Source organism: Pezoporus occidentalis, unplaced genomic scaffold (assembly GCF_034315485.1).
Source record: "Pezoporus occidentalis ecotype Australia unplaced genomic scaffold, CSIRO_AGI_Poc_V1 ctg81, whole genome shotgun sequence".
Classification (NCBI taxonomy): domain Eukaryota; kingdom Metazoa; phylum Chordata; class Aves; order Psittaciformes; family Psittacidae; genus Pezoporus; species Pezoporus occidentalis.
In genome coordinates, this window is record NW_026916170.1 from 7,937,862 (window position 1) to 7,962,060 (window position 24,199).

Genomic DNA, 24,199 nt, shown 5'->3' on the forward strand with positions numbered 1-24,199 from the left:
GCTAAATCTCTTCCACATCAGCCAGGGGCTGACTGACTCATGTTGAAAGGACTTGAGTCAAGGAGCAGGCACAGCAAGTGCTGGATGCCTGCTATCCCTGTGATTACATCATCCCGAAGGGTGCAGAAATAACTCCCAACTTTTGACAAATGCCAAAACTTAGATAGCTTGAAGCACCGGAGGTGCAGGTGTTTCACTGCATCAGTTAAGACATGAAAAACTTCAACAACAAACCAGCGATGAAATTCCCAGCAGTTGCCACTGACTGGTCACTGATTATTTCAACAACTGAACGTCTGAAAAAGGTTTTTACAATCTACTTCAATTACAGCCTCACCAAGGAACTAAGAAATACTTCTTACCGCAGCTGAAGGTAGCGCAGGTCATCCTTAGTGATATCGTTAAGGACAGCACTTAGTGTATAATCTTCTTCAGCAAACTAAAAGGCAAATTTATTCCTAAATTAACATTCCTTTGTTGAAGTAAACTGCTAATACTGACTACAGTGCCTTTTTTTAAAGGTGGGGGGGTTTGTGGTTTTTCTTTTTTTGTTGGTTTTTTTTTTTTTTTTTTACCCTTTTAATAGCATGCGAGTCTGCTCCTTGTTGTTTCAACCAGTTCATGAGCTCAGGGTCTGCATTCGCTCTAAAAGGTGTGGCAGACCAGTTGGAGTCTTTAACAGAAAACAAATGTAAAGGTTAATACACCTCAAAACCAGGGCTAAAGTGGTCAGTTTCAGACTACTGAAGCTTAAAACAAAGCGTTCTTTATCATAGACTGGTTTGGGTTGGAAGGGCCCTTAAAAATCATCTATTTCCCTGCTATGGGCAAGCACACCTTCCACTAGACTAGGTTGTTCATGCCTCGCCCAGCCTGGCCTTGAACACTGCCAGGTGTGGAGCATATTCTTTGAGCAACCTGTTCCAGTGTCTCACCGCGCTCATAGCATGTAATGTAAATCTTCACGCTTTCAGTTTAAAGCCATTCTCTCTTGCTCTATCACTACATGCCCTTGTTAAAAAGTCCCTCTCCAGCTTTCCTCATAGGCCTCCTTTAGGTACTGGAAGGCTGCTCTAAGGCCTCCCAGAGCTGCCTTTAGGCTGAACAACCCCAACACCCTATCCTTTAAAAAAATATATTAGTATGCACCTGTCAAAGTGTGCAGTATCTCCTCATAACCTTCAGGTTTAAGTTTTAATCGAAGCAAGTGTAATTCCTGAGTTTTTTGCTCCAGAGATTGTCGTAAGAGGGTCTGATACTCTTTCTCCTTCTGAACAAGGTTTTCCAAAAGGCTGTTAGCATACAAGAGAGATCAAATACAACCATACTGAGTCAGTCTAGCTGAGAAAAACATTTGTCGTTTTTAATGACTACGAAAGGACAGAGACACTTGAGAGATACTGTCTTAAGTAGCATATTTTGTGGCTTAGTTTGTTGCCTGAGACTCGCTTATCCATGGCACTTTAAATCCTTCATATTTGCAGAATTTAGTAAATTGCTTGTAAATTCTGTTCCAACTGTTTTGCATCCTCCCTGGGAAGAGCTGCCTTTATACTGCAATTTACTACTGAGCAATGTAAGAGTGATCTTTTACCAGGAGTGTTCTGATCACAGATGTACATCACATCCATGAAGGAGAATGAGACTGTAAACTCTTAACACACTGGCAGCAGCCTACAAATGCAGTAACCCATGAGAAACAGGACAGGGGCTCTGCTGAGCTCTGCTTGTGCTCATCAGTGGGTAGCCTGCCCTGTGGGCCAGGATGGTGCTGCTCTGGCGTTTCCTTGCAGGAACAGCTCAGAGAGCAGTGCTGTGGTGTAAGGTGGTGTCAAAGGAGCCAAGGGAGCAGGAAGGAAACCACACAGTTGCACAAGCGTCATTACTTACTTAACAGTAGAAATACAACATGATGTTCTGCAATTAAACAATTAATTACACAGAAACAATACTTCAATACTGAAGGCTGTTGAGTTGTCCTACTGGTACTGCCAATGTATTCTGAATCCCTTTGTGTTCCTGGAAGGCCTGATTCACCTTGAGGCAGCAGTGGTATTTGGGCAGTATTGATGTTAGATATGTGCATGTCACTGTAGAAAGCAACATCTGAGAGTTTCTCAAAGACTGGCTGAAAACAAATCCGAAACCTTTACAGGAGCATTACCTTAAAGTCTCTTGTTTAAGTCTGCCCAGCTCCAGGCTAAGCTGCTGCTGAGCCTCATGGGACACCACAGAACTGAGGGTGCTGACTCCTGATGTGGTGGTGGGATCCTCAGCCCTGTTTTGTTCAGTGGGCTGGAAACTGTCCTCTGCTTCATCTCCGTCTTTTTCCCCACCTTCAGTTTCTGACACTGGCTCAAAGTGAGCTCGAAGCTCTGGTAAAGAAAGCAGGTAAGAGAATTTCTTTGGACAGGTCTCTCTTCAGAGGTGTTGCAGCTTGTTCTTGGGGGAGCTTCAGCTGAGGAAGTAGACTATTTACACCTTGTGCTTTACTGTAATACTGAGCAGGGGAGTAGCAAAGCGTTATGCAAGCTGGACCACAGGTTCCCCAGCATCAATTCTAAAATGGGTGGCAATGTAGTAGCTTAGCTGCAGCATACCAGTAGAGGTAGGTAGCTGTAGATTACAGCTGTAGAGGGGACAAATACATTTGTGATTAAATGAATAAGAAGAAACTAAATGTGCTAATGAGAAACCCTTCAAAGCTTGCTTTCAAAGCATCATCATCCTCCTAATCTTCCTTTGGATCAAAACTGTTTACAAAGCCTTTCTCCAGCTAGCAATTCTAACCCCAGTTCTTTCAGCACGTGCTGCAGGTGGCCACCCTTCCCACCAAAGAATGACTGCCATTTTTCTGCTACAAGCAAAGTCCTAAAAATTTTTGCCTATTTGGCTTAAAAACAATAGCAACTTTGAATTGAAAGGGCTCACCCTCACTAAGTGCTCTCCAAACATTCTCATACTGGAAGGGGTACCCAGCACTTCAAGACTTAATTACAAAACTACTTGCAGATTTCCAACTCACACTTAGTCCTAGATACTTCTTCATCAGTTATCCTCTTCCTCCTCAGGTGGTGATGATTTTTCCTACTATTTATCTGAAGGCCAAGACTACATTCCTCCTTATATTAGTGCCCTCCCTTTTCTGCATCTGTTCTACAGCTCAGTAATCAGTTTTCAGAATACATAACCAAACCTGTGCAGTGTCACCCACCTTGGATGTCATTACAATCTTGTACGGAGTCATTTTCTTTCTTCCTTCAAAAGTTCCAGGTTGGACTGAATTTAATTTGCCCTCTTTGGTCACGGTCGGACCACACTGGTGATGCAGAACCACTAGTTATCTCCTCATTATGTGCTTTTGTACCCCAAGTATAGCATTAATCCTCCTGATCAACACTTCTTTCTGTATGACATTCTGACCCTGTGCTTTTGATGTAGTAGCACATGGGATGCAGTTAATGGCATGCTGACAGATTAAACATCTAAACTGTTACATTTGCTGCAACTCTTTGATATGCAAACAGCCATCTTTTTTGCTTTAAAGATTATTTTCAGCTGCTTTGATTTACCTGGAATAAGTATAGTGACTGCTGCTTGGACTGCACGGCGAATTATGTTATCCATTGCAAACATCCAGTGGGGCCTTATTAAGTGATTTCTTAATACTTTGTTCACCTATAAATAAATGAGTAAAAGTAGTGGCAAACAACATTTGCTTACACCTGAGGAAAGAGAATCATGTTTTCCAATAGCCACATGAAGTTTTATAATCTCAACTGCCTGAGTCACTAAAACCCTCCCAGCCTTTGAAAGTTTAACTAACAGTTTTTGACAGTTTTAGGCTAGAGCTTTCAAACAGTGCACAGACTGTGACATTCAAGCCCCTTCACAGTAGAAGGAGGAAGAGGAGCGAAGAAGACTGGGGAAGCTGCAAACCCCTGGGTTGAGGTCTGTCCAGGAAGAGACTCTCTACCCCTGCGATGGGCATGGAACTCACAGCATCCTGAAATCCAAACAGCACCAGATGAATCTGATTGATGGAAGTGCTATCAAAGTCCAAATCCATTTTCAGCTTGGATATGGTAGAAGCCATCACTCTCTGCTCAGGAGAGCGTATGAAGTCTCTTAAAATCCCAATAATTTGCTTGATGTGGGCCACTGAAAGTTGCAGTTCTTCAGAGCTCTGAAGAAAAGATAATGAACGTATATCATGGAAAACCCAGAGTCATTAAACATCCTTTTAGCAGCAATAGTAGTTTTAGGATTACAGTTTCTAGCTTTGCCTGTGTATGCTTCACACTGACATGCAGAAATCACAGAACCTTTGTTTCTGCAAAGCCTTTATTTTCTTTTTTTTTTTTTTTTAAATAGTAATTCCTATTGAAAAATAAAACAACAAACAAACCCAAAAACAAAACCAAAAGTCTGCTGGCACCATGGCTGTCACAAAGGGAAGAGGTTCCAGGCAATCCCTACACATTTCTGCAACGTACTGGAGAGGGCAGCTCTCCTCCATAAAAACAGCAGTCTGTAAGAGATGCCAATTTTTTAGATGCTATCCTTTCAATAAGCTGGATCTGGACTAATATCTAATTATGCAGACATTTGATTTCCTTAGGCCAATAATTATGTTTACATTATGTATTTAAGTCAGTAAAAGGTCTAAGATTACACAGTGATAGGACTTGACTGTATTCTGTGATTTCCAGTCCACAACCCCCACAGTTAAAGTCATCCAAGGGCCTGTAAGAACAGCCGCCTATATAATTAAAAGGTAAAGGGAAAACTATTACATAAATTATGGAAAATAAATTATTACACCAGGGCTGTAAAACAGCTGGAGACTAACATAGGACTTGCTGTTACTAAATAATCACAGAATCACAGAATGGTTTGGGTTGGAAGGGACCTTAAATATCATCAAGTTCCAACCCCCATGCCATGGGCAGGGACACCTTCCACTAGACCAGGTTGCTCAAAGCCCCGTCCAACCTGGCCTTGAACACTGCCAGGGATGGGGCAGCCACCGCGTCTCTGGGCAGCCTGTGCCAGTGCCTCATCACCCTCACAGGCAGACATTTTTTCCTAGTACCTGAATCTCCGCTCTGTCAGATTGAAACTGTTTCCCCTTGTCCTGTCGCTACATGCCCTTGGAAATTATTGAGACCCCTGGTTATTTCTAAGATCTCACGTAGGAATTTTAGTCCTCTGTCAGACTATGAGCTATTCTGCAGTTTAAGCTCAGAGCAGAAATTTACATTAATTGCTTCCCCAGCCTGAGTCTGGGGGCTTTCCTCTTGGGCCTGTGGAGCCTTACAAGGAGCCCCTCAGTCAGGGACAAGCTGCTCTGCACTATGAGGCAGTTCGTGGTGGAAGGAAGTCACAGGGGAGAAGCAAACCCCTGTGATGTGCTGTGTGGAGCAGGCTGCCCGTGCCAGGCTCACCCCAGGAGCAGCAGGACTCTTGGCAGCTGTGCTGCAAGGGTCTTTGTACCAGGACCAACAGCTGGCCAGGAGTACTGCAAGAAGAATCAGCAGGGTCCCCTTCATGTGAATGGCATCCGGGTGAAAAACCACAGCTTTGCCGAGAACAGGTGTTTCTACTGTTAGAACCAGACATTAAGCAGAAAAAGCTAAGCAATCAATTCTGTTTCTGGTGTGTGGCATTGCTTAGGTATGGGTTAAATGAACACAAGATTTCTCTTGTTATTCTTTACAGTCACTAAACCTTCCCATTCAACCCTTCCTGCTGCAGAAAATCTACCTTAGCTTTTTAAAGATTCATGGAGTGTCCTTAGCACCTAGTTTACATATGCTTTGAATTACAACCCGTTAATCAGTTATCTATCCTTGAAGCAAATCATACCAATTACTACCTGGTGTTCCATTTCCCCGTCCTTTAAAAGCGAACAAACCCAACCCACCAGCCTCACAACCCCATATCAAATGGCTCAGACCTCTTCCTCAGGAAATAAACCCCAGAGCCCAGACAGTTACAGGTCTGAGAGATTAAAGGTACTGAGAAGGAGCAATCCAAGCTCCTTCATTTGTTAATTTCCAGAAAAGGAGTACTCCTACCTGGCATGTCATCTTCCTTTTAACATGGGAAAAGGAGAGCTGAAGTGAAATTACCTGTGCAATACAGTCCTGCAAATTGGAAGCAACTTTATTCTGTTCTTCCTTAAGGATTTTATACAGGATTGCTCGGCGTTCACTGTCCTTCCTCAGCAGAAACAGACCAGAATCCTTGTCCTCAATGGAAGGAGAGGTGCTCCTGTCCTCTGAGGCTGAGCCCTCATCAGGTGCACTGTGTCAGCAACCGGACGACAAGAACACCAGAGAGACAGCATTAGCAACAACAGCTGTACTGTTAGAAGCCAGTAGGGATACTCTGGAGGTTAAAGTATGAGTTAAACTGCAGCAGTGGATTGATCAGACTGTTAAATACTAAGTCTGAGACAGAAGATGACTCAGATCTTCAGCTGGCATAAACCCCACTGAACCCAAAAGCACGAGGCCGATTTCATCCTGCTGAGCAGCTGGTATCAATGTCCCCCAGCACTGGTTCAATTCTGGGGATGAAACTGGAAAACCCTGGACTAAGGTAACTGTTTATTTTCTCTGGCCCCATACTGTAACATACTCATTTGAAAGTAACGGTGCTCTCTGAGCAGCAGAACTGCCTTTCTGCTTCCACATTCCCACATTTTTTCATGAGTACATGGGAAGGATCAACTCTTCTAACTCTGCTAACTCCTGAATCCATATCCATTGTCAATGAGACGACTGACATTTATTAACTGAGCAGGGAAATGGGGGCAGTCTATCAATATGTGGAAACCTTCAGGAGAAAAAAATTGTTCATTAATTAAATATAGACAACATTTAAGTTAGCTGTTAACTTGCCTGTGCAACTTGCTTGCTGTTTTTAACAACCTGCTTATCTAGTCATTACGTGAAAAGATTGCCCTCAGATAAAATATAATGTGAATTAAATCCACATAATCCCTCATGGGTGTCAAGCGACAAGCAAATGCTTTACCTTAGTAAATGGGAAATGGGATGCCTTGTCTGAATCTCTGAAATAGATCTCTTTGGCCTTTCGAAAAACATGTCATGCTGTGCATCAGAGTCTGGCGAAACAGAGCCATGCTCACTGCTGCTACTGCCAGCCTGTTCTCCATGGATTGGCAGGGGGAGGTATGTATTACGATTACAATCTATGAACAGACATTGTAAAACATGTAACAGAACTAGGCAGAAAAGGGCAATGTGCTTAAAACAGCTGTGATCATAGTCAGTGATATCAAGACCTCATTTTGTAAAATGGCTGAGGGAGAGGTAACCTTATTGACAGAAAGCAGTGATACAACTCAAAATCAATATATGCATAAGTAACAAAAGGTGTGAATGAGCTAGTTGCTGAACTCAAAGACAGCAAAGCAGCTAGATGCACATATACAATGCCATTTTATTACCCGTTCTGGCATGTACACACACACATATATACACACACACACTCTCTTCCTTGGTTCCCCTGGCCTCACAAAGTGGTACAACTGCACATACAGCTGTTTAAGAGCCTGAATCAAACCAACAGGTGACCATCAGCTGCTCCACCACAGCCATTTCTCTAAGCACGAAGCACTCTCATACCCACTCTTCTCACCTCTGCCTGACTGTGTTAATGGACAAACATTTGCTCCCTCTCTAACACCTGAGGCCTCTCTTGCATGTCCCCTTGCCCTCAGTAAGGGCTGTCTCTCAGCACCAGCCTAAAGGAAATCTCTTGTTACCTTCCAATTCATCTTGAAAAGTAAGAACAAATTGAAAATAACAAATATTGAGGGTCTGCAATCATCCTGATAGCCAGTTTGCAGCTATGTGATTGGAAAGATAAGGAAGAAGTTCTGTCAAGTCAGAGTGCAGACATCCATGAAGATATCACAAAAGGTGTTGATGCTTGTCACTACAAATGATATGGAGGTGGGGGAGGAAGAGAATTTGAAGTTAAAAGCTGTTCAGAAAGCTCTGACACACTCCATGGTATGCAACTGATGTTCAAATGGCTGAGGTCAGTCACATAAATGAAACAATATGCGTCACTTTGTGAGAACTGGTTCGAGGCATCTCAGCAGAACAGAAAACTGAAAGCTGCTGTCCCAAGAGTTAAGAGTTGATATTTGCTCTGGGCTGTCTTTATTACTGGAAAGAAAAAAGGGGTGGAGACAGGGAGGAAAGATGGGCACAAAGCTGAGGAAATTGGCAATGAGGAAAACAGTAGAGGGAGGAGGCAGAGTGAGCTGCTGAAGGTGAGACTGTGGCAACTGCTGGGCCAGGACCTGCTTTAGCCTGCCAAACTCCCTTGGAGATGGCTGCAGCAGCCAGCACAGCTTTTCCCAGCTCTGGCACAGCAGAGCACACGCTCAGCTGCAGCCACATTGCCTTTCCCTTTTCTCACCCAGTAAACAATTTTCATAGCATTTGCCCACTCCACTCATAACAACGGTCAGCACTGAGCTTGCTTCTTGCTGCAGGTCAGTGCTTAACCCTGCAGCATCTGATCCTCTGGCCATCTAAAGGTGATCCATAACCTCATCAATGAGTGGAAGAAGAAAGGAGGAGAGCAGAAGGAGGCATGGAGTACAGAAGACAGCTGCACCTCCCCTGGTATTTGACAAAGAGCCTGTTGCTCTCAGGGCAGCTAACAAGGCAAGCTCCTTCCTTTCTAGTACTATGCAATTTTTCCAGGAAAACATCCTCAGGCAAGGGCTGAAAAGCTCCAGAGAACATTATTGCAGTTCCTGACTGCCACTGCCCTGGCTGAGCAGTGTGAACTCTCCCATTACCCCAGTGTAACTGCAGGGATTGCAGTTCTCAGTGCCCCTCAGGACAAGAGATGCCCAGTTCAGCTAGATGTCAAATTCTTTGCTAGTTCCCCTTAGAATTCCATTCAGCAATTCAATTTGCATTGGGAGTGCTTGTATGTGTGTGTGTACAGAGAGGGGAAAGAAGCAGAGAGACCAATGAGTCTGCCTATTTTTAAATGGACAGTTCCTTCAAACAGTAATGATTTATTTGGCAGGTCTATATTAAGGTTTATTATCTCATCACTGAGAAAGCAGCTGATATACGGATGTAAGGGAGGAACATGCTAGGCAGATAAAATAACCCACTAAACAGCTACTTCAACAGCTCTGTGACAAATTTCTAAGTAAGTCGCATACCAAGTTTGAAAGTGCCAACCTGTATAGACCTGAACACGTGATAGACCTGCCCTTTCAGGTGCCAAACACCTACTCTATAAAACTCAGACCTCTGAAGTAATTCTGAATCTAAAATGTAGAACTGCATTGGAAAGTCTTCACCAACTGCCATTTCTCTAATTGTAATTTACTGTAAATGAGGCATTCATTTCTGGACAGAGGAAAAACAGGGTTGGGAGATTTCAGCAAGCAAAATGCAAAATAGCAAGACACCATATTTTGTGGGAATTGTTAAATTTAAATATGTCTAATTGCAAATCACAGACACTTTCACTGTTGAGTTCCTGCTGCTTTCCTGGCAAAGGGAAATGTCCTTTGTAAAAGAGTGTGCTTAATAATTCCAATCTTTTATATAACACTTAATGATGATGTTGACTTGGATTTGGCTGATAATTCTTTACCTGAAGGCTTGAATGCAATTCTGCTTTTCTTGCCCTTGTTTACTTGTTTCAGGAAGGAATCTCTGAGCAAGTCAGATGCTGTAACACGTTTACTAGGATCAGGTTCAAAACAGAGCAAAATAAAGGCCCTTGTTTCAGCAGACACCGATTCTGGAATTTCAGGATGAATCTTAAACATCCCAACCTGCAAGAAAAACACAGATAGAAATTATTTATACTAAACAACTACGCACAGACCATGGGCCAAAGCTCTCTCATAGTATAATCTCTCATATTGCCTCTGATGTTTGGAAAGGGATTGATCCAGGCACCCACACAAAGCAGTGAAGTGTCAACAAGCTTCTAATCCTGTCTTACTTCGTTACAAACACGGCATGAAGATCCATGTGGACACATACATCAAGATATGGATGCATCCAACCATCCACCTTCAGACAATCTGGACATTATCCTCACCAAGTGCTTCAAATGCTGCTTCTACCATCCACAAATCCCTCCAGTTACTTCCTAGGCTTCCCATCACCCCTGCCCAGTACTGTGTGTCTCAGTTGTGACTCTTTCAGCACATTCGTTTGCAGCAACACGAGCAACTTCCTCCTCTAGCACTGACTGCCTGGGGCCTGTACCTGTCCTGCTCCTGCCACTGCCAAATTTCCTGTATGAATGCTCGTAATGACCTTGCCAGACCTCATCACCACCCCTGACACAGAGCCAGATGTCTTCCCTTGCCTTTCAGTGTTAACTGAAAACCACATGATGTCCCAAGGTTTAACTACATCCCTCCCTCCCCCCCCCTTCTTTTAAGTAATGAAAAAACGTGATTCTACAGGTTGCTCAGTAGTGATTTTTCCAGCTCCTTCACTGCTTTCTTAATCTCAATGCCAATCTGGCATAAATCTGTGGAAGTATGAATTGTGTAACGTGTGCACTGTATGGTATGTAGCTGGCAAGATTAGGGCTTGTAGTCTCAGCATCTTTACATAAAAGAGGCTCTGGAGAACCAGGCAGAAGGTGGCCAGCCACAAGGGAGACAAGTAGCCCAGAAGTTAAACAAGTGTCAGCTGCTTTTAAATAATCTCATAATACAGCTGCATTAACACACTGTGGCACCATCAGGCACTCACAATAGTGGTTCAACTTCAATGCAAGCTGAAGAAAAAAGTGCTGAGCAGTCATGCTACTGTTTGAATGTTCTTCTATGTGCAAAATAGAAAATGCTAATAATGCATTAAGGCCTTCCAAACCATGGCTCTGAGCACATTCAAAACTAGTATTTTCTGCATGTAACATTTTTAATACATGCAGCTTGTTGACCTCTACAATTAAATTGATGTATTTAGCAAAAAAAAAAAAAAGTAAATAGATGTCCTATTGGCAGGATACGACATCTACACATTTACCCTGTCCAATGCAGCATCTCTGCCTGATTTGTAAAACCGCATGTGCATTTTGGACAGTGCTATATAAATGGGGGGTAGAGTTTCACCACTGCAAAACATCAGCCCAGCAAGAGTTTTGCTTTGGATTAAAGGAGAAGACAGCCACCTGCTTGCTGCGCTCTGACAGCTGCTCTTGACACGCCTATCTCTGTGGTCAGCCTGCTCTTTGTGTATGCTGGTCACACAGCCATTTTCAGCTGCGGCAGCGGCACAAGCTGGTAGCACATTGGTGCTAGGTTATACCCTTACACACTAAACAAAACCCATGACCAGGAAATTTGAACACGTCTCTGCTCTTATCTTCATCTCTGTTGCTCAAGGGGAATAAGGTTTTTTTGTAATCATCCAGAAACTGTGGCAACATTAGTTTACTTTATCTCCATTGAATGTCATTTGTTTGCACTCCTTTCACACAGAACCAGATGCACACATACAATGCTCACAGATTAAATATCACACAACATACACTCAGCCAGGAGTTATTTCCAGTTCTTGGTTCAGTCTTTTTTTTTTCTCAGCCCCTTTTCTCTGCTTCCTCCAACTCTTTGGCCATTTGTAATTTCTATAGTGACTGCACAGCCAGACTTAGACCTTCCCCTCTCCTCACCTGCCCTATGCACAACAGAGTGTGCACGTGTGGAGGTGGCGACCTCAAAAAGTTCAATATCCCAAGTTTTCAGGCTTCTGTTCTTTTACATGCTTGCCCAGTCAGCCTGCTTCATTCCTGGCTTCAAACCTAGCTTCCAGCTTGCTTACTTTTATTACACAGCAAAAAGAAACCACAGTTTGCAATTTATGGTGCCCAGTAAAAGGCAGTTCCAAGCAGGTCCCAGCAGAGCAAAGAAGCAGAAAACAAAAACAAATGCCTGACAATTGCACATTAGCACAGTCTGCAATAACAATGATAAAAACTCTGCCGCATCCTTGAAGAAAGAAGGGCAACAGATGTATTTTTAAAAAATGCCAGTTCTGAAACATCAGAACACAACTCTGTGGCATGGAAGTGCTTATGGGCAGGATGTAGGGACACATACAGTCCTGCCAGAGCTTACCTCATGAGCCTGCACAGAGCATATTGAGCACCCAGAACTGAACCAGTGCTTCCAGACAGCTCAATAAACTGCTGAAAAGTAACACGTGTAACTCACTGAACAGCTCAACTGTGTGCCAGGCACATAAGGTGAAAAGGCATCTGCTAGAAGACTTAAAGGAGCAGTAATAACTTGGTTGTCATTGTCAGATAGCTTTTTGCCAAGACAAAAATAATAAACCAAGAACAGGAGGTGACAGAAGTAAGAGGGTAGAGAATATTAGTTTTCATAAGTCTTTACTCATTTTTCAGATTGCTGCTCTGAGTCATGACCTATTTCCCCTAGAGCAATACAGCTGAGAGCAGAGAGGGATCATTCAGTGAATTAAGAACACTGATCAGACTGTGGGTTTGTGCAAGATAAGCAATATAACAAAAGGTTACTACCAATTAAGTTAATATTAAAAAATAAAGTCAGTATTTGATAATTTATAAAGTCTATAGCAAAAAAAAAAAAAAAAGCTGTACTTACTTTAAACATTGCTGCTTGAGGCTCCCCTAGTTCATGAAATGGAGGTTTGCCTGTTGCCATTTCAATAATGGTGCAACCTAGTGACCAGATATCTGCTGGTGCACCATATCCTCGTGGCCCTTTATCGATGATTTCTGGAGCCATGTACTGCAAGGTTCCTGGTAAGGTCAAAAGGAATAGTCAAGTGTTACAGTTTTCATTCTTATTAAAAAGAATTAACACACCACTAAGCAAGTCAAAAATTGCCAAATGCAACCTTTCAGAGCCAAAATATTTGATTTCCCCTTTCAGCGCTAAAACATATTAACATCTTTTCTATAAATTATCTCTCCTCCCTTTCTAATACAAGGCTTCAAACTGCTGAAAGTATATTCGCCACATAATCCAAATGCTTCCTCAGAATGTAAAATTATATCAAACAATTTTTGCAGAGACTAAATTGTAAAAATTATGCATGTAAAAGGTGATGAAAACCTTCAAATTACAGATAGTCTGTACTACTTTCTCCATATGAATGCCTACTGGCTCTGTTATGACATCCTTAAATTCTTTTTCTTCTTAAGAATGCAATAAAATTACACTGTTGTAAAGCTGTGAATTATTAAGTAAAGAACATCTGGTGAAGATAAAAGAGATTGCATATTACTGTGATCATTAAATGTGACTGCTGTAGAACAAAAGTTCAAGCCACAGCTTTGCCCTCAGGCTGTGTGTCTTGAATGGAGGTGCGTAACATTTAAACCACTAGAAGCCTGATACTTCGAATCATGTGATTGTATTGCATAAAGCCTAAAATCCACAGAGTTTATGTACTGAGTTAAGGAACAAAACAAATAGCAAGAGATCTTTTAAAACTATCTAGGCTATAGCCACCTGCTTACTGATTTTAAATCCAAAAGAACTTGAGTAAAATATTCTCACGGTAAATTCCATGTCTGAAGCATAAGCAGGGCTGCAAATGTGAACGAGAACAAAGAAGGAGGGCACAAGGAAAGATGTACCTCTTCTTATTACAGTATGGTGACTTTAATTCAGATACCATTTCTCCATATACTATCTCTTATAGCGACTAGTTATTGTCTTCTGTCTTCCACACAGGACTAATGGCTATTTCTGTGTACTTACTTAAACTGCAGGCCAGTATGAGGCTTGTGATTTTTGATATCAGCACATGGCCATATAAAAAATGAAAGCATCATGTTATCTGTATCTTCACTGATAAAAGGGTTGAGTAATTATGCAACCATATATTCATTTTTCAATGTGGAGTTTTAGCTGTTACACAGCAAATTCTGTTTTCCCGGAATACTGCTAGTTTTTACCACCTTGTTGTATATTAAAGCTTTTCTGCAATATACCAGCCCAATATTTTTATGTCTACTGTTCTTTTTACTGCTGACAACACCAAGGTAGCCAGTTGATTTGGTTTTATAATTAATGCCTCAAAACTGAAAATATTTTTAAGCTTGTGTTTGGTTTTCTGCACTTTCAGACATACTTCAAGACATACTCATGCATGCATGAGTTACTAATACCTAGATTAATAAATGAAAAAGTTGATGTATCCCAGCAACTTTTGTTTCCAGATATAATTGCAACAGATCAGTTGCTACTTAACGGAAAACACTTAGAAGAAAAACTATGACCCCAACACACTGAAGAAGTGTTTTTTATAAGAAAACGAGTAAAATGGAAGAAATTACAAAAGGAAAGGAAAGGAAAGGAAAGGAAAGGAAAGGAAAGGAAAGGAAAGGAAAGGAAAGGAAAGGAAAGGAAAGGAAAGGAAAGGAAAGGAAAGGAAAGGAAAGGAAAGGAAAGGAAAGGAAAGGAAAGGAAAGGAAAGGAAAGGAAAGGAAAGGAAAGGGAAAGGAAAAGGGAAAGGGAAAAGGAAAGAGAAAGGGAAGGGAAAGAAGGGAAAAGGAAAGGGAAAGGGAGAGGAAAAGGTAAAGGGAAAGGGAAAAGGAAAGAGAAAGGGAAGGGAAAGAAGGGAAAAGGAAAGGGAAAGGGAGAGGAAAAGGGAGAGGGAAAAGGAAAGGGAAAGGGAAAGAAGGGAAAGGGAAGGGGAAAGGGGAAGGGAAAGCAAACCTGTGTTTATAGTGATTACACTCCCAGTCATTCTTCCCTGAAAATAGAGACCTAATCATGTTTTCATCACAAATCCAAAGAGTCTCTTGGCTCCAACTCTAAATCTATCATCAAACCCCATATAAACTCTGCTAAATTACTCTTACCTGTAAAAGTTTCGGTGCATGGACTGATTCCTGCCAGCCGTTTGGAAGTACCAAAATCAGATATCTTCACCACACCACTATAGGTGTTCACCAAAACATTATCCCCCTGTGGTTTGGATAAGAGAGAGAAGGAGGGAAGACAGATGAGTACAGATTCCAAATCCCAATCCCAATACTCCTTCAAGTTTGTGGTTATTGTTGTAATATACCTCTCTACAAAGGGATTTTCCTGCAGCACCAGGGAGAAGGGGCTGTTTTATTCTTTCCTTTTGTTTTAAGCTTCCATGAAATACTATTAAAAATTCTACTTCAGGTTAGAGTAAAACTAACTGAACTAAATAAGATAAAAAGCAAATCAAACAAGACCCACTAAAGGAAACTTTACCTTTATATCTCTGTGTACAATCTGGTTCTCATGCAGGTACTTAAGGCCTTCCAGAATCTGCTTGGTGTAAAATTTAATTGTAGGTTCTTTCATTGGGCCCCACTTAGATCTTAGGAGAGCTGAGAGACTGCCTACAAGAGTTAAGAAGAAAGTATCAAGATAGTAAATCCTCAATTAGCACAAAACATTGAAGTCTGGATTAAGCCTTTGCTCAATATCCTAACACAAGAGAAATGCAGTACCTATAATTAACCCAAATTATTCCTAGATCCCTCAGAACACATAATTTGTTGCTGGTTTAGACTGGTTATTTCTTTCTTGCCAGCTCAGCTTTCACTTCCAGGACAGGAATAAATGTTACAACAGGGCTGGATGCATCCCCATTACTTAGTCAAACAACTATTGAGACTAGGACTAGCAACCATGTAGCTCTTTAATGAAATAGAAGCTAAAGATAACACTGTATGATATTATATGCTATAATATGTGTCATGTGTTTCATGAGCCACATGCATGGATCTACTTGGGGTGGGGAGGGGAGAAATAAAACGGCAAGAATCTTTTCCTTTCAAATACAGGATTAACTTTTAGAAATATTCAGAGACAGAAGAAAGCAAGTTCCTGAAAGAAACCAAGTAGTGGATATTCAGGGTTGGAGACAGGCAATCTACACCTCCCTTACTTCTAATGTACTTAATCTTTTTTTGAATAACACAAATATTTTAATCATGAAGCAAAATAAAGACAGATTTGTTTTTTCTGCTCATAATAAACTAACTGCAGTGGTTCTACTTAATGCCAGACAAATTCAGCTAAAGGGATTTTCAACACTTTTCTGAAGTGAAGTTTCCTCGAAGAATCTTGCATAATCTGAACAGCTGGTTCCTTGATCTGAATCAGTTCAATAATATCTTGGCACTAGCAACTAATCACAGCTTACTACTGTGCATATAAGAACAAGAACTAAACAAGGTGATAATTTTAATAAGTGCAGAAAAACAAGTGGAAGTGTTGGTGCAAACTCATCACATCAGCATGCATCATATGCCAGCGTCTCAGCTTTTGGGTGAGAAGGTCAGAGAAATTAAAAAATTAAACAACTTCCCTATGTTGGATGCCCAGATGTATTAAATTACACTGAATGTTTTTGTCTTGATCTTCCCTAGGAAACTGGAATTTATTTCCCGATTTTCTTCTTTCTGTTTTCATTTTGGAAATTATATTCATACAAGAATTTAACACTCATTCTGACACATCCTTGACACTGAAGAGCAACTAGCAAAAGGGAGATGGAAACATGACCTAGAGAAGATATAAAGGGACTTTACATATTAACATGAAGAGAAGGATAGAGAAGGAAAACTTGGAAATTATAAGCAAGGGAAGTATACAACTTTAATCTACCTAGGAAATGGCAGTGCTTTATCTATAGCAGTTACAGAATAGTACTTAATAGCTCAACCAGTGTTACTGCTTAACAGAAACTTACCCTAAAAGCTCCAATCATCATTCAGATGCTCAGGCTAAATGGGACTATACAGCTCAAACTCCAGTTTCATAACACATGGGTATTGACACCAGATACTTTTAGTGACTTTTCTCTAGATTTATAATTATTACAGAAAGAGAAGAGGGTTCTGGGACCTGTGCACCTCAAATCTATTATTTATATGAAAAAAGTAGTTAATGTTTCAGCAGAAAAGCCAAACACAGTGCACAAACATAGAAGTGTTTTCAGTAAGTTTAGAGTACCAACTGCTTTTGATTCCTTGGAGAGATTAAGCTCAGAATGATACAAACCTCCTGGCACCTGCTCCATAAAAATCTTAATGTATCCATCTTCAGAAACAGATCCAAGATACTGAACAATGTTCCGATGTTTTAAATATTTATGTAGTGCTATCTCTTCATGAAGAGGTTGAGAATATCTATTAAAAAAAAAAAAAAGGCAAGTGGAGTATGTTATCGTGCAGGAAAAGGTTCTAGCCTACACTTAAATGCTAGTTTGCAAAGAGAATGGATTTTAGGGATACTGACCCAACTTTCAGCAAACCTCTTGTCAATGACCTTCAAAATGCAGTGTGACTGGCTGCCTACTCAGAAAAAATACAGAAGTAGGTCTCAGAGGAACCCTGAAGGAAAAACATGCCCTCAAAGAATTTATTTCTTCTGTATTGTTACATAGTATTGTTTTTGTCTGCAAAACTCTGTTTATGCTTTTCCGCCTCCCCAAAACCAATATGAGATACAACTACAACTTAAAATCCCCAAATTCTAGAATTTGAAGTATATATATAAATCATAAACCCGTGGTATTTATGATATATATAATACCTTTTCCAAAAAATAAGAAGTCTTTATTTTCTAAAGGGTAGTGTTGAGTACTAGGGGGAAATGATAACTGAATTTTAGTACACTAAACTAACAACATAGAAATACATGCCAAGAACACGAAGTTTTTTGGCAGACAACAGCAGTTTCATTAGCAATGTGTATGTAACAATAAATCAGATCTTACCTGCTGTCTCTCTCGGGTATTTCTTTGATGGCTATTCGGACCTGGTTGCTAAGGTCTCTTCCAGCATAAACTATTCCATAAGTACCTTTCCCTAGAACTATCCTGTCACCATTCTCATCATAATCATATTCATACTGCGAGCAGAAAAGATAAACAAAACAGCACAGAAATTGTTGTCACTAACATTTGACATTACAAAGACCTTTAACAACAGTTATGTGCTATACTGAGTTAGTATGACACAGAGTAGTTACTGCAGTACAGCTGTAGTACAACAGGCTACTCACCAGCCTGGTACATTATACAACTTGTAAAATGTCCATGTTACTTGCTTTGCAAAACAGTCTTCCCTGACCAACTTTGAAGTGCATTCACCCAAACAAGGAACACAGCAGCATGTCAAATTCAATGAAACAGTGCTGTCAAAAGAACACGCTCAGGTATCATCTCTAAGAATTGCTGACAGAGCCCTTAAAATACATAAATGTATGGAACATAGAATCATGGAATTGTTTGGGTTGGAACAAGATCATCTTGTTCCACCCCCCCCCCGTCATGGGCAGGGGCATTTCCACTATACCAGACTGCTCAAAGCCCCATCCAGCTGGGCCTTGAACACTTCCAGGGCTGGGCCAGCCACAGTTTCTGTGGACAAGCTGTTCCAGTGCCTCACCACCCTCACAGTGAAGTATTCCTTCCTAATATCTGATCTAAATCTACCCCGAGTAGTTTAAAAAATAGATAAAAGTGACATTCTTATTACAGGGAGTGGACAGTGTTTTAAGATCCTAAAGTCTTATCTGATCTTAGCAACTGCAAAATTCATTGCTGACATATGCCCCTCCTTATCAGCTTTCCCAAAAGGCAAGGGGAAATAAAAAATGCTTGTCTTCTCCAAGAATGATTAAATATATGGAGTAGTGGTGTCCATTGCTGCTGAAACATGGCAGGTCATGCTGCCAGCTGAGTTTACTGCTGGTTTACTGGCTTCGGTAAATCTACAGTAATTTACACCACCTCATGATCTTGTCCCATATGGTGATCTTATCAGAGAACTCTCCTACTATAAAGGTCAGTGAAAAAGCTGATTGATGCTTAATGGAAGTGTATCTTAGACACTAAATAAAACCAAATGTCTTATGGAAGTTGGGTTAAGCAGCAGATCCTAGAATCAAATCAGGGAACTGATAAGGGATATTGAAAAAGTATTTTTGCAAAGACATAAGAAAGGAATTTGACAGTTTCATAGCCTCAGATATTATCAGAAGTACACAGACCTCCCTTACTATCTTCCCAAATCCAAGATGTCCCATATGGGAAAACTACAGGGTATTCTCTGTGGCTTCATATGGATTCTGTATTTTAGAAAAACAACCAACCTTTTTACAGTGGCCACAACTACTGACATTTCTGTCAATTACCACTTTTTCTGCTACACCCAATAAGGCGCTCTCATACAGAATGCAGTCTTCAGATCTATCTCTTTGAAGTGTCTTCCCAGTTCGTATTGCAATGTCCGCATGTCACTGGCTTTCCCCTCTCTTTTCATCAGCAAAGATGGTAAGTTTCATGCTGCTGTATGGAAAGTGCTAAAGAAAAACCATCTGTCGTTTATCCTAACAGCATATTCTGCTCAGTGGAACTAAACTTGAGCTAGCGCAGCTTTAGTACAGTTTCAATTTCCATGTTTCAGCGCTTCACGGTTCATAACATAGTTTCGTTATATGACAGGTATAACTGACCCAAAACGCCACATGTAAAACTTGTCAGGTTCTTTGGCAGCAGCATATCCAACTTTCACAGCTATCATATGACATAAAACTGTACAAAAAAAAAAAGACAGCAGTCACATTGCAGAATTTAAGGTTGACAGTAACCTTATCTGCAACAGACTTGTCCTAAGCCAACTCTTAAATTACTGTGGAGAAACCCATGTTCATTAATCTGGGTCCCATAATACATGGAAATCATTGAGATTTATAGTTCTGTGCTAGTTCGTAGACAGTTTAATAGACTTGTATATACTTGATGCCACTTTACATTTGCCTCCTTTTTTTCCAAGAGCTACAAAGATCAAATAAATCACTGCTGGTTGCCAGAAGTCTGAATATGTGATCCATTGGATGCTGAATTCAATCATCGGGTATGAGTAAACAAGTGTTCGTAGCTGACCTTCTGCATTGAATGGGGTAGGTCACAGTCTGATCTCTAGTATATACCATTTGGAGTACAGAAGGTACTCTTAAAGGGATAGGAACTTCTTCAATATCAATATCCAGAATTGACTACCTTAAGGTAGAAAGGACCGCCCACACTCACTCTTATTCTAAATGCTTTTTAGCTATAAAACTAAACTGTATTTGCTTTCAAATAATACCACAGTCCAAAATATTTAACCTTTTAGAAATTAATTCTAACAGAATTAATTAGAAATTCTAACAGAATTATTTCTGTTAGAAAACATTCTAACAGAAATAATATTTCCTACTCCCAAACTGTGCTCAAGGTTATTTCTTCCTCTTTCCAAGATACGAACAGATGGTTTATATATGGTAAGAACTGCTTTCTCTGTGCTTGTCAAGCCCATCAAAACCATACAAAGCTGCATGTGCATGTTATCTTTGCTTAAATGCAAGATTTCAGGCTGCAGAAAGACATCAAATGTCTTTGCTCATTTATAAGCTAAACAAATAAATACTCCCCTTCTGTATCTTGATTTCTGTTTTAATTTCCTGACCTAAGGTAGTAAGTACGAGGTGATAATAGTGAGAAATTCAAGGTATGTAGAATGATATAGCTTAAAGATTTATTTAAAATTAATTTCTGTAGCTGTTCCTTCATACATCAACCCACACAGGATAGTTTCTTGCTGTGCATTCTCAAGTGATTTTTCAAGTCCAATATTTAAAAGGCTCAAGTCATGGTGAGCTCACTTCCTCTGAAAGCCTATTATACAGTTGAATAGATTATGTTGTTTGGAGATTGTCCTGCTATTAGCTAAATATGTAAGTATGTAATATAAAATCTGCAGCTATAGATAATAGCCTGTCTTTGCCAAGGTGGAGCCCTGATCCTATGCCAACAACACAGATGTATGTATAAAGCTGAGTTTAACAGATGTGCTTCTCTTGTCCTTTTCACTTGAGGAGAGAATTCTGTGGCCATTATTCACAAACTTCAGTGCAAAAACACATCTTCCCCACAATGCAATTCCATTCAGCAGTCCAGTACACAGTCTTCTACTTTCTTATTGCTCTTCCAAAGCCTTAGGTACTACAAAAGGATCACTATCATAAAGAGCTGCTCTGAGTTATAAGCCTAAGAGAATTGCTGGAATGAGACACAGTCAGAAAGATACCCAACTCAAACAACATCAGGGTTTCTACACTCATAAATCAGATTGAATTTGCTTGACCACAAATAAAACAACACACTTTTTATGGTGGTATTTCAGATTTCAAAACAAATAAATAGAAGCACAGCATATATACTTAAAAAGTGCTAAAATGCCGGATTTTTGCTATGAGGCAGTGTGGCTTATGAAGACATGGATCCAGCTGCCTGAACCTCCATAAAATTTGAATAACTTTTCAAGTTTTGTTTTCTTTTTCCCCTGTGTACTAATTATAAAGAAAGCCTGCAGATACTAGGTTCCTAACATGGATGTTTCAGTGATAAGTAAGAAGCATGATGGATTAATCTGATCCTAAATATCTGTAAATCTCTGTGACAGAAAAAGCCTGTTAAATGGAATTACTTGGAGTAGTAATAGTACCAGGTATCAGCTAGAAAAACTGAAGTACCTTTGCTAAATGGCTTTCTCCTAGAATTTATTAAATATCTTTTTTATCCATATAAGCCAGCTGATATCAGATGATTCTCATCTATAGATTGTTTGCAACATAACACCCTTTATTATGGATTTCGTAGTTTACAGTGGTAACAGGCTCCCTTTATCAAAAAATGTGTGTTTTAAAACGAATGCAAGTCTTGAACACAAAGAGTTTTGTAAGAATTGAAAATTCATATACAATTCAGGGTTTAAATGCTATTTATTTATTATCTTTCTAGTATACTGAGACAAAGTACAGGGAAGACTGAGAATAAATTTGAGAGTTCTTGAATCTTTTATGCTTGACACATACCTCCAACGTGTCTCCATCTATTTCTCCCTCTAGTTCCAAAGTATTGCCAATGGCATCAGACAAAATTTCTTTTACCAACCCACAGAATCTAAAAAAAAGTAATAAATAGCACAGCATCAAAGAAAAGTATCTTTTTCTACGATTAAACATACTTTGCAAGGTGGACTTAGCTTTCAACCTAATAAATTGACTAGCATGTTCATTAGGTTTCTTTCATTACTTACTTTCTCCACATTTATCTTATTTTAAATGAGGAAGAACGTCAAACACACACTGAAATGACTAATTATTTATAAAACCATTTTATTTGTTGTATCAGAACCCAACACTTGCTTGTTTTTGTAATTGCACAGTAAAATCTTGGTATATCCAACTTGATTATTTTTTCTGAACACTTTGACAGAAAGTGCTTAGTATGGCCTTGTATTTACAAATGTAATTAGAAAAAAAAAGCTGAGATATTAAAAAATTAAAAATTGATTTTCAGTGGTTCAATTCAGTAGTGCTAAACTTGTGGCATCGTATTGGGTGGTTCTCCTTCTGTGTACTGATGAGAATTTTATTACTTTCAGTTTAATTTAGATGTTCCTATGAACTTTGGTTAAAGTGAGATTACTCAGTATTTCTGAAAAACAGGTTTTGTGGTTTCTAGCCTGGCAGAAAGCCAAGAATATAAAAGTAATAACATGTTTTGAAGAATAGGGTTTTAAGTAATTTCAGCTAGTTCTCTGGGATGGAGATCCTAAAGTACAAGGATATATTTTCCTGTAGTTTCCTGCCCAAGCCACTCACTTTTTTCCACATTCTGTAACAAATTATTAAAACTATTATAAAGCATTCACATCTCTTGCACTGACTAATAGTCACACATCTTTGGAACAGGCTTCTGTAGTGCAGTGCATAAGGCATAGAAAATTGTGACCGTGTTTCATAACACACAAATTGCAACGCCAAATTAAGTCTGAGCAGGTAACATTAATTTTAGTGCTTCCTATCTTTTATGCAATGCACTCTGCAGAACCCAAACCAATATGTGACCTTACATGACATGGTCAAGTCACAGAAAAGGAAAATAATAGTTATAAATTAGAATAAGCTATTTCAGCCTTTTCTCAGACCTAATAACTTCTGGGTAAACTGATTAGAACCAGCCAACAAGTGTAATGGGACAGTGGTCTCACCACCTTAAATATCACTGGTGTTAGCCCATTGCTTCTGAATCAAGAAAAAATAAGTGAAGAAACAATTTCTGAAGCAAAAACGTCAGCTTTCAGTCTTTGATAAATCAATTCTATTTAGGAAATAGATCTCTCATGCAATACCCACACAAACTGTACTCACCTACTACATTGGTGTTCTGTAGAAAAGTAGATTTGAAAGTCATCAGAGTTGTCATGGACATAAAGAAAACAACATCGTTCATCAAACTTGGAAATGCTGCAAAATTCACATTAAGAAATTACCATTTTGGATGTAACTATTGGAAGAAATAGAGCAAGGAAGAGCTTTTTTTTTTTAATTAAAAACACTTAGCAAACATCTTTTTCACAGTTAATTACCTCAGAGGGGCAGTATGCAATTATATTTATTTTCATTACAATTGGAAGCTTTGAGTTTGTTCTTGTATTTTACAATCCTATCCCAAATTTGACAAATGATTAGGCTACTGCTTACTTTGGTAAAATACTACACTGAAGTGGTTTGAAGTTTGTTTGTTATTTGCCTCCCCTTGCTTTTTTACACAGTTCTGTCAGATTTTGTGGTATTTGATGACACCTCAATGGGAAGTGAATTGCTTTGACACTAATGCAGCTAAAAAGCCTTTCTTTAAAGCTTGACAAGTACTTCTGCTTTTTATAATTCCATTACTCCTACAGTAAAACTAAACTGGGAAATACCTACAATGTAGCAGATCTTTCAAAGTATATACTGTTATGGCCTTAATACTGATAAAGAAGTTTCAGGACAACCAGTATTTACTCCAGATTGCAGCAATAATTCTGACAGTGATTATTGCATATTTTGTCCTGCCAGCGCCATATACATCCCATCTAAATGCCCTGAAGTGAGAAGTGAAGAGGCCATAAAACATTATATCAATATGAAAGTAAATTTAGGAATTAACCTCTTATTCCAAAGACTTGCACTTCGGCATTATTCTACATAGATGCCAAACCGTTATACTTGTTAAGGTATTCTCCTAATTTTTGTGCATTAAATACAATTGATGAGATTCTTGCCTGATCTGTT

At 39.7% G+C, this 24,199-nt stretch overlaps 1 protein-coding gene across 12 annotated transcripts in view; it reads right to left on the reverse strand.

Annotated features, from left to right (window-relative positions):
* The window catches only part of MAP3K15 (mitogen-activated protein kinase kinase kinase 15), a 91,183-nt gene that overhangs the window by 936 nt on the left and 66,048 nt on the right, over positions 1-24,199 (reverse strand). For 3 of the 12 annotated variants that reach the window (XM_062603717.1, XM_062603720.1, XM_062603719.1), the window contains 16 exons: positions 23,291-23,386; positions 21,950-22,037; positions 17,805-17,938; positions 17,087-17,214; positions 15,287-15,417; positions 14,902-15,007; positions 12,671-12,828; positions 9,670-9,853; positions 7,045-7,222; positions 6,135-6,309; positions 4,001-4,186; positions 3,573-3,678; positions 2,165-2,375; positions 1,150-1,292; positions 576-673; positions 363-439 (listed from right to left, as the gene is read on the reverse strand). In XM_062603717.1, the coding sequence (XP_062459701.1) occupies positions 363-439; positions 576-673; positions 1,150-1,292; positions 2,165-2,375; positions 3,573-3,678; positions 4,001-4,186; positions 6,135-6,309; positions 7,045-7,222; positions 9,670-9,853; positions 12,671-12,828; positions 14,902-15,007; positions 15,287-15,417; positions 17,087-17,214; positions 17,805-17,938; positions 21,950-22,037; positions 23,291-23,386 (2,199 nt within the window). The other 9 variants (XM_062603721.1, XM_062603718.1, XR_009961803.1 and 6 more) reach the window with 8 other exon arrangements.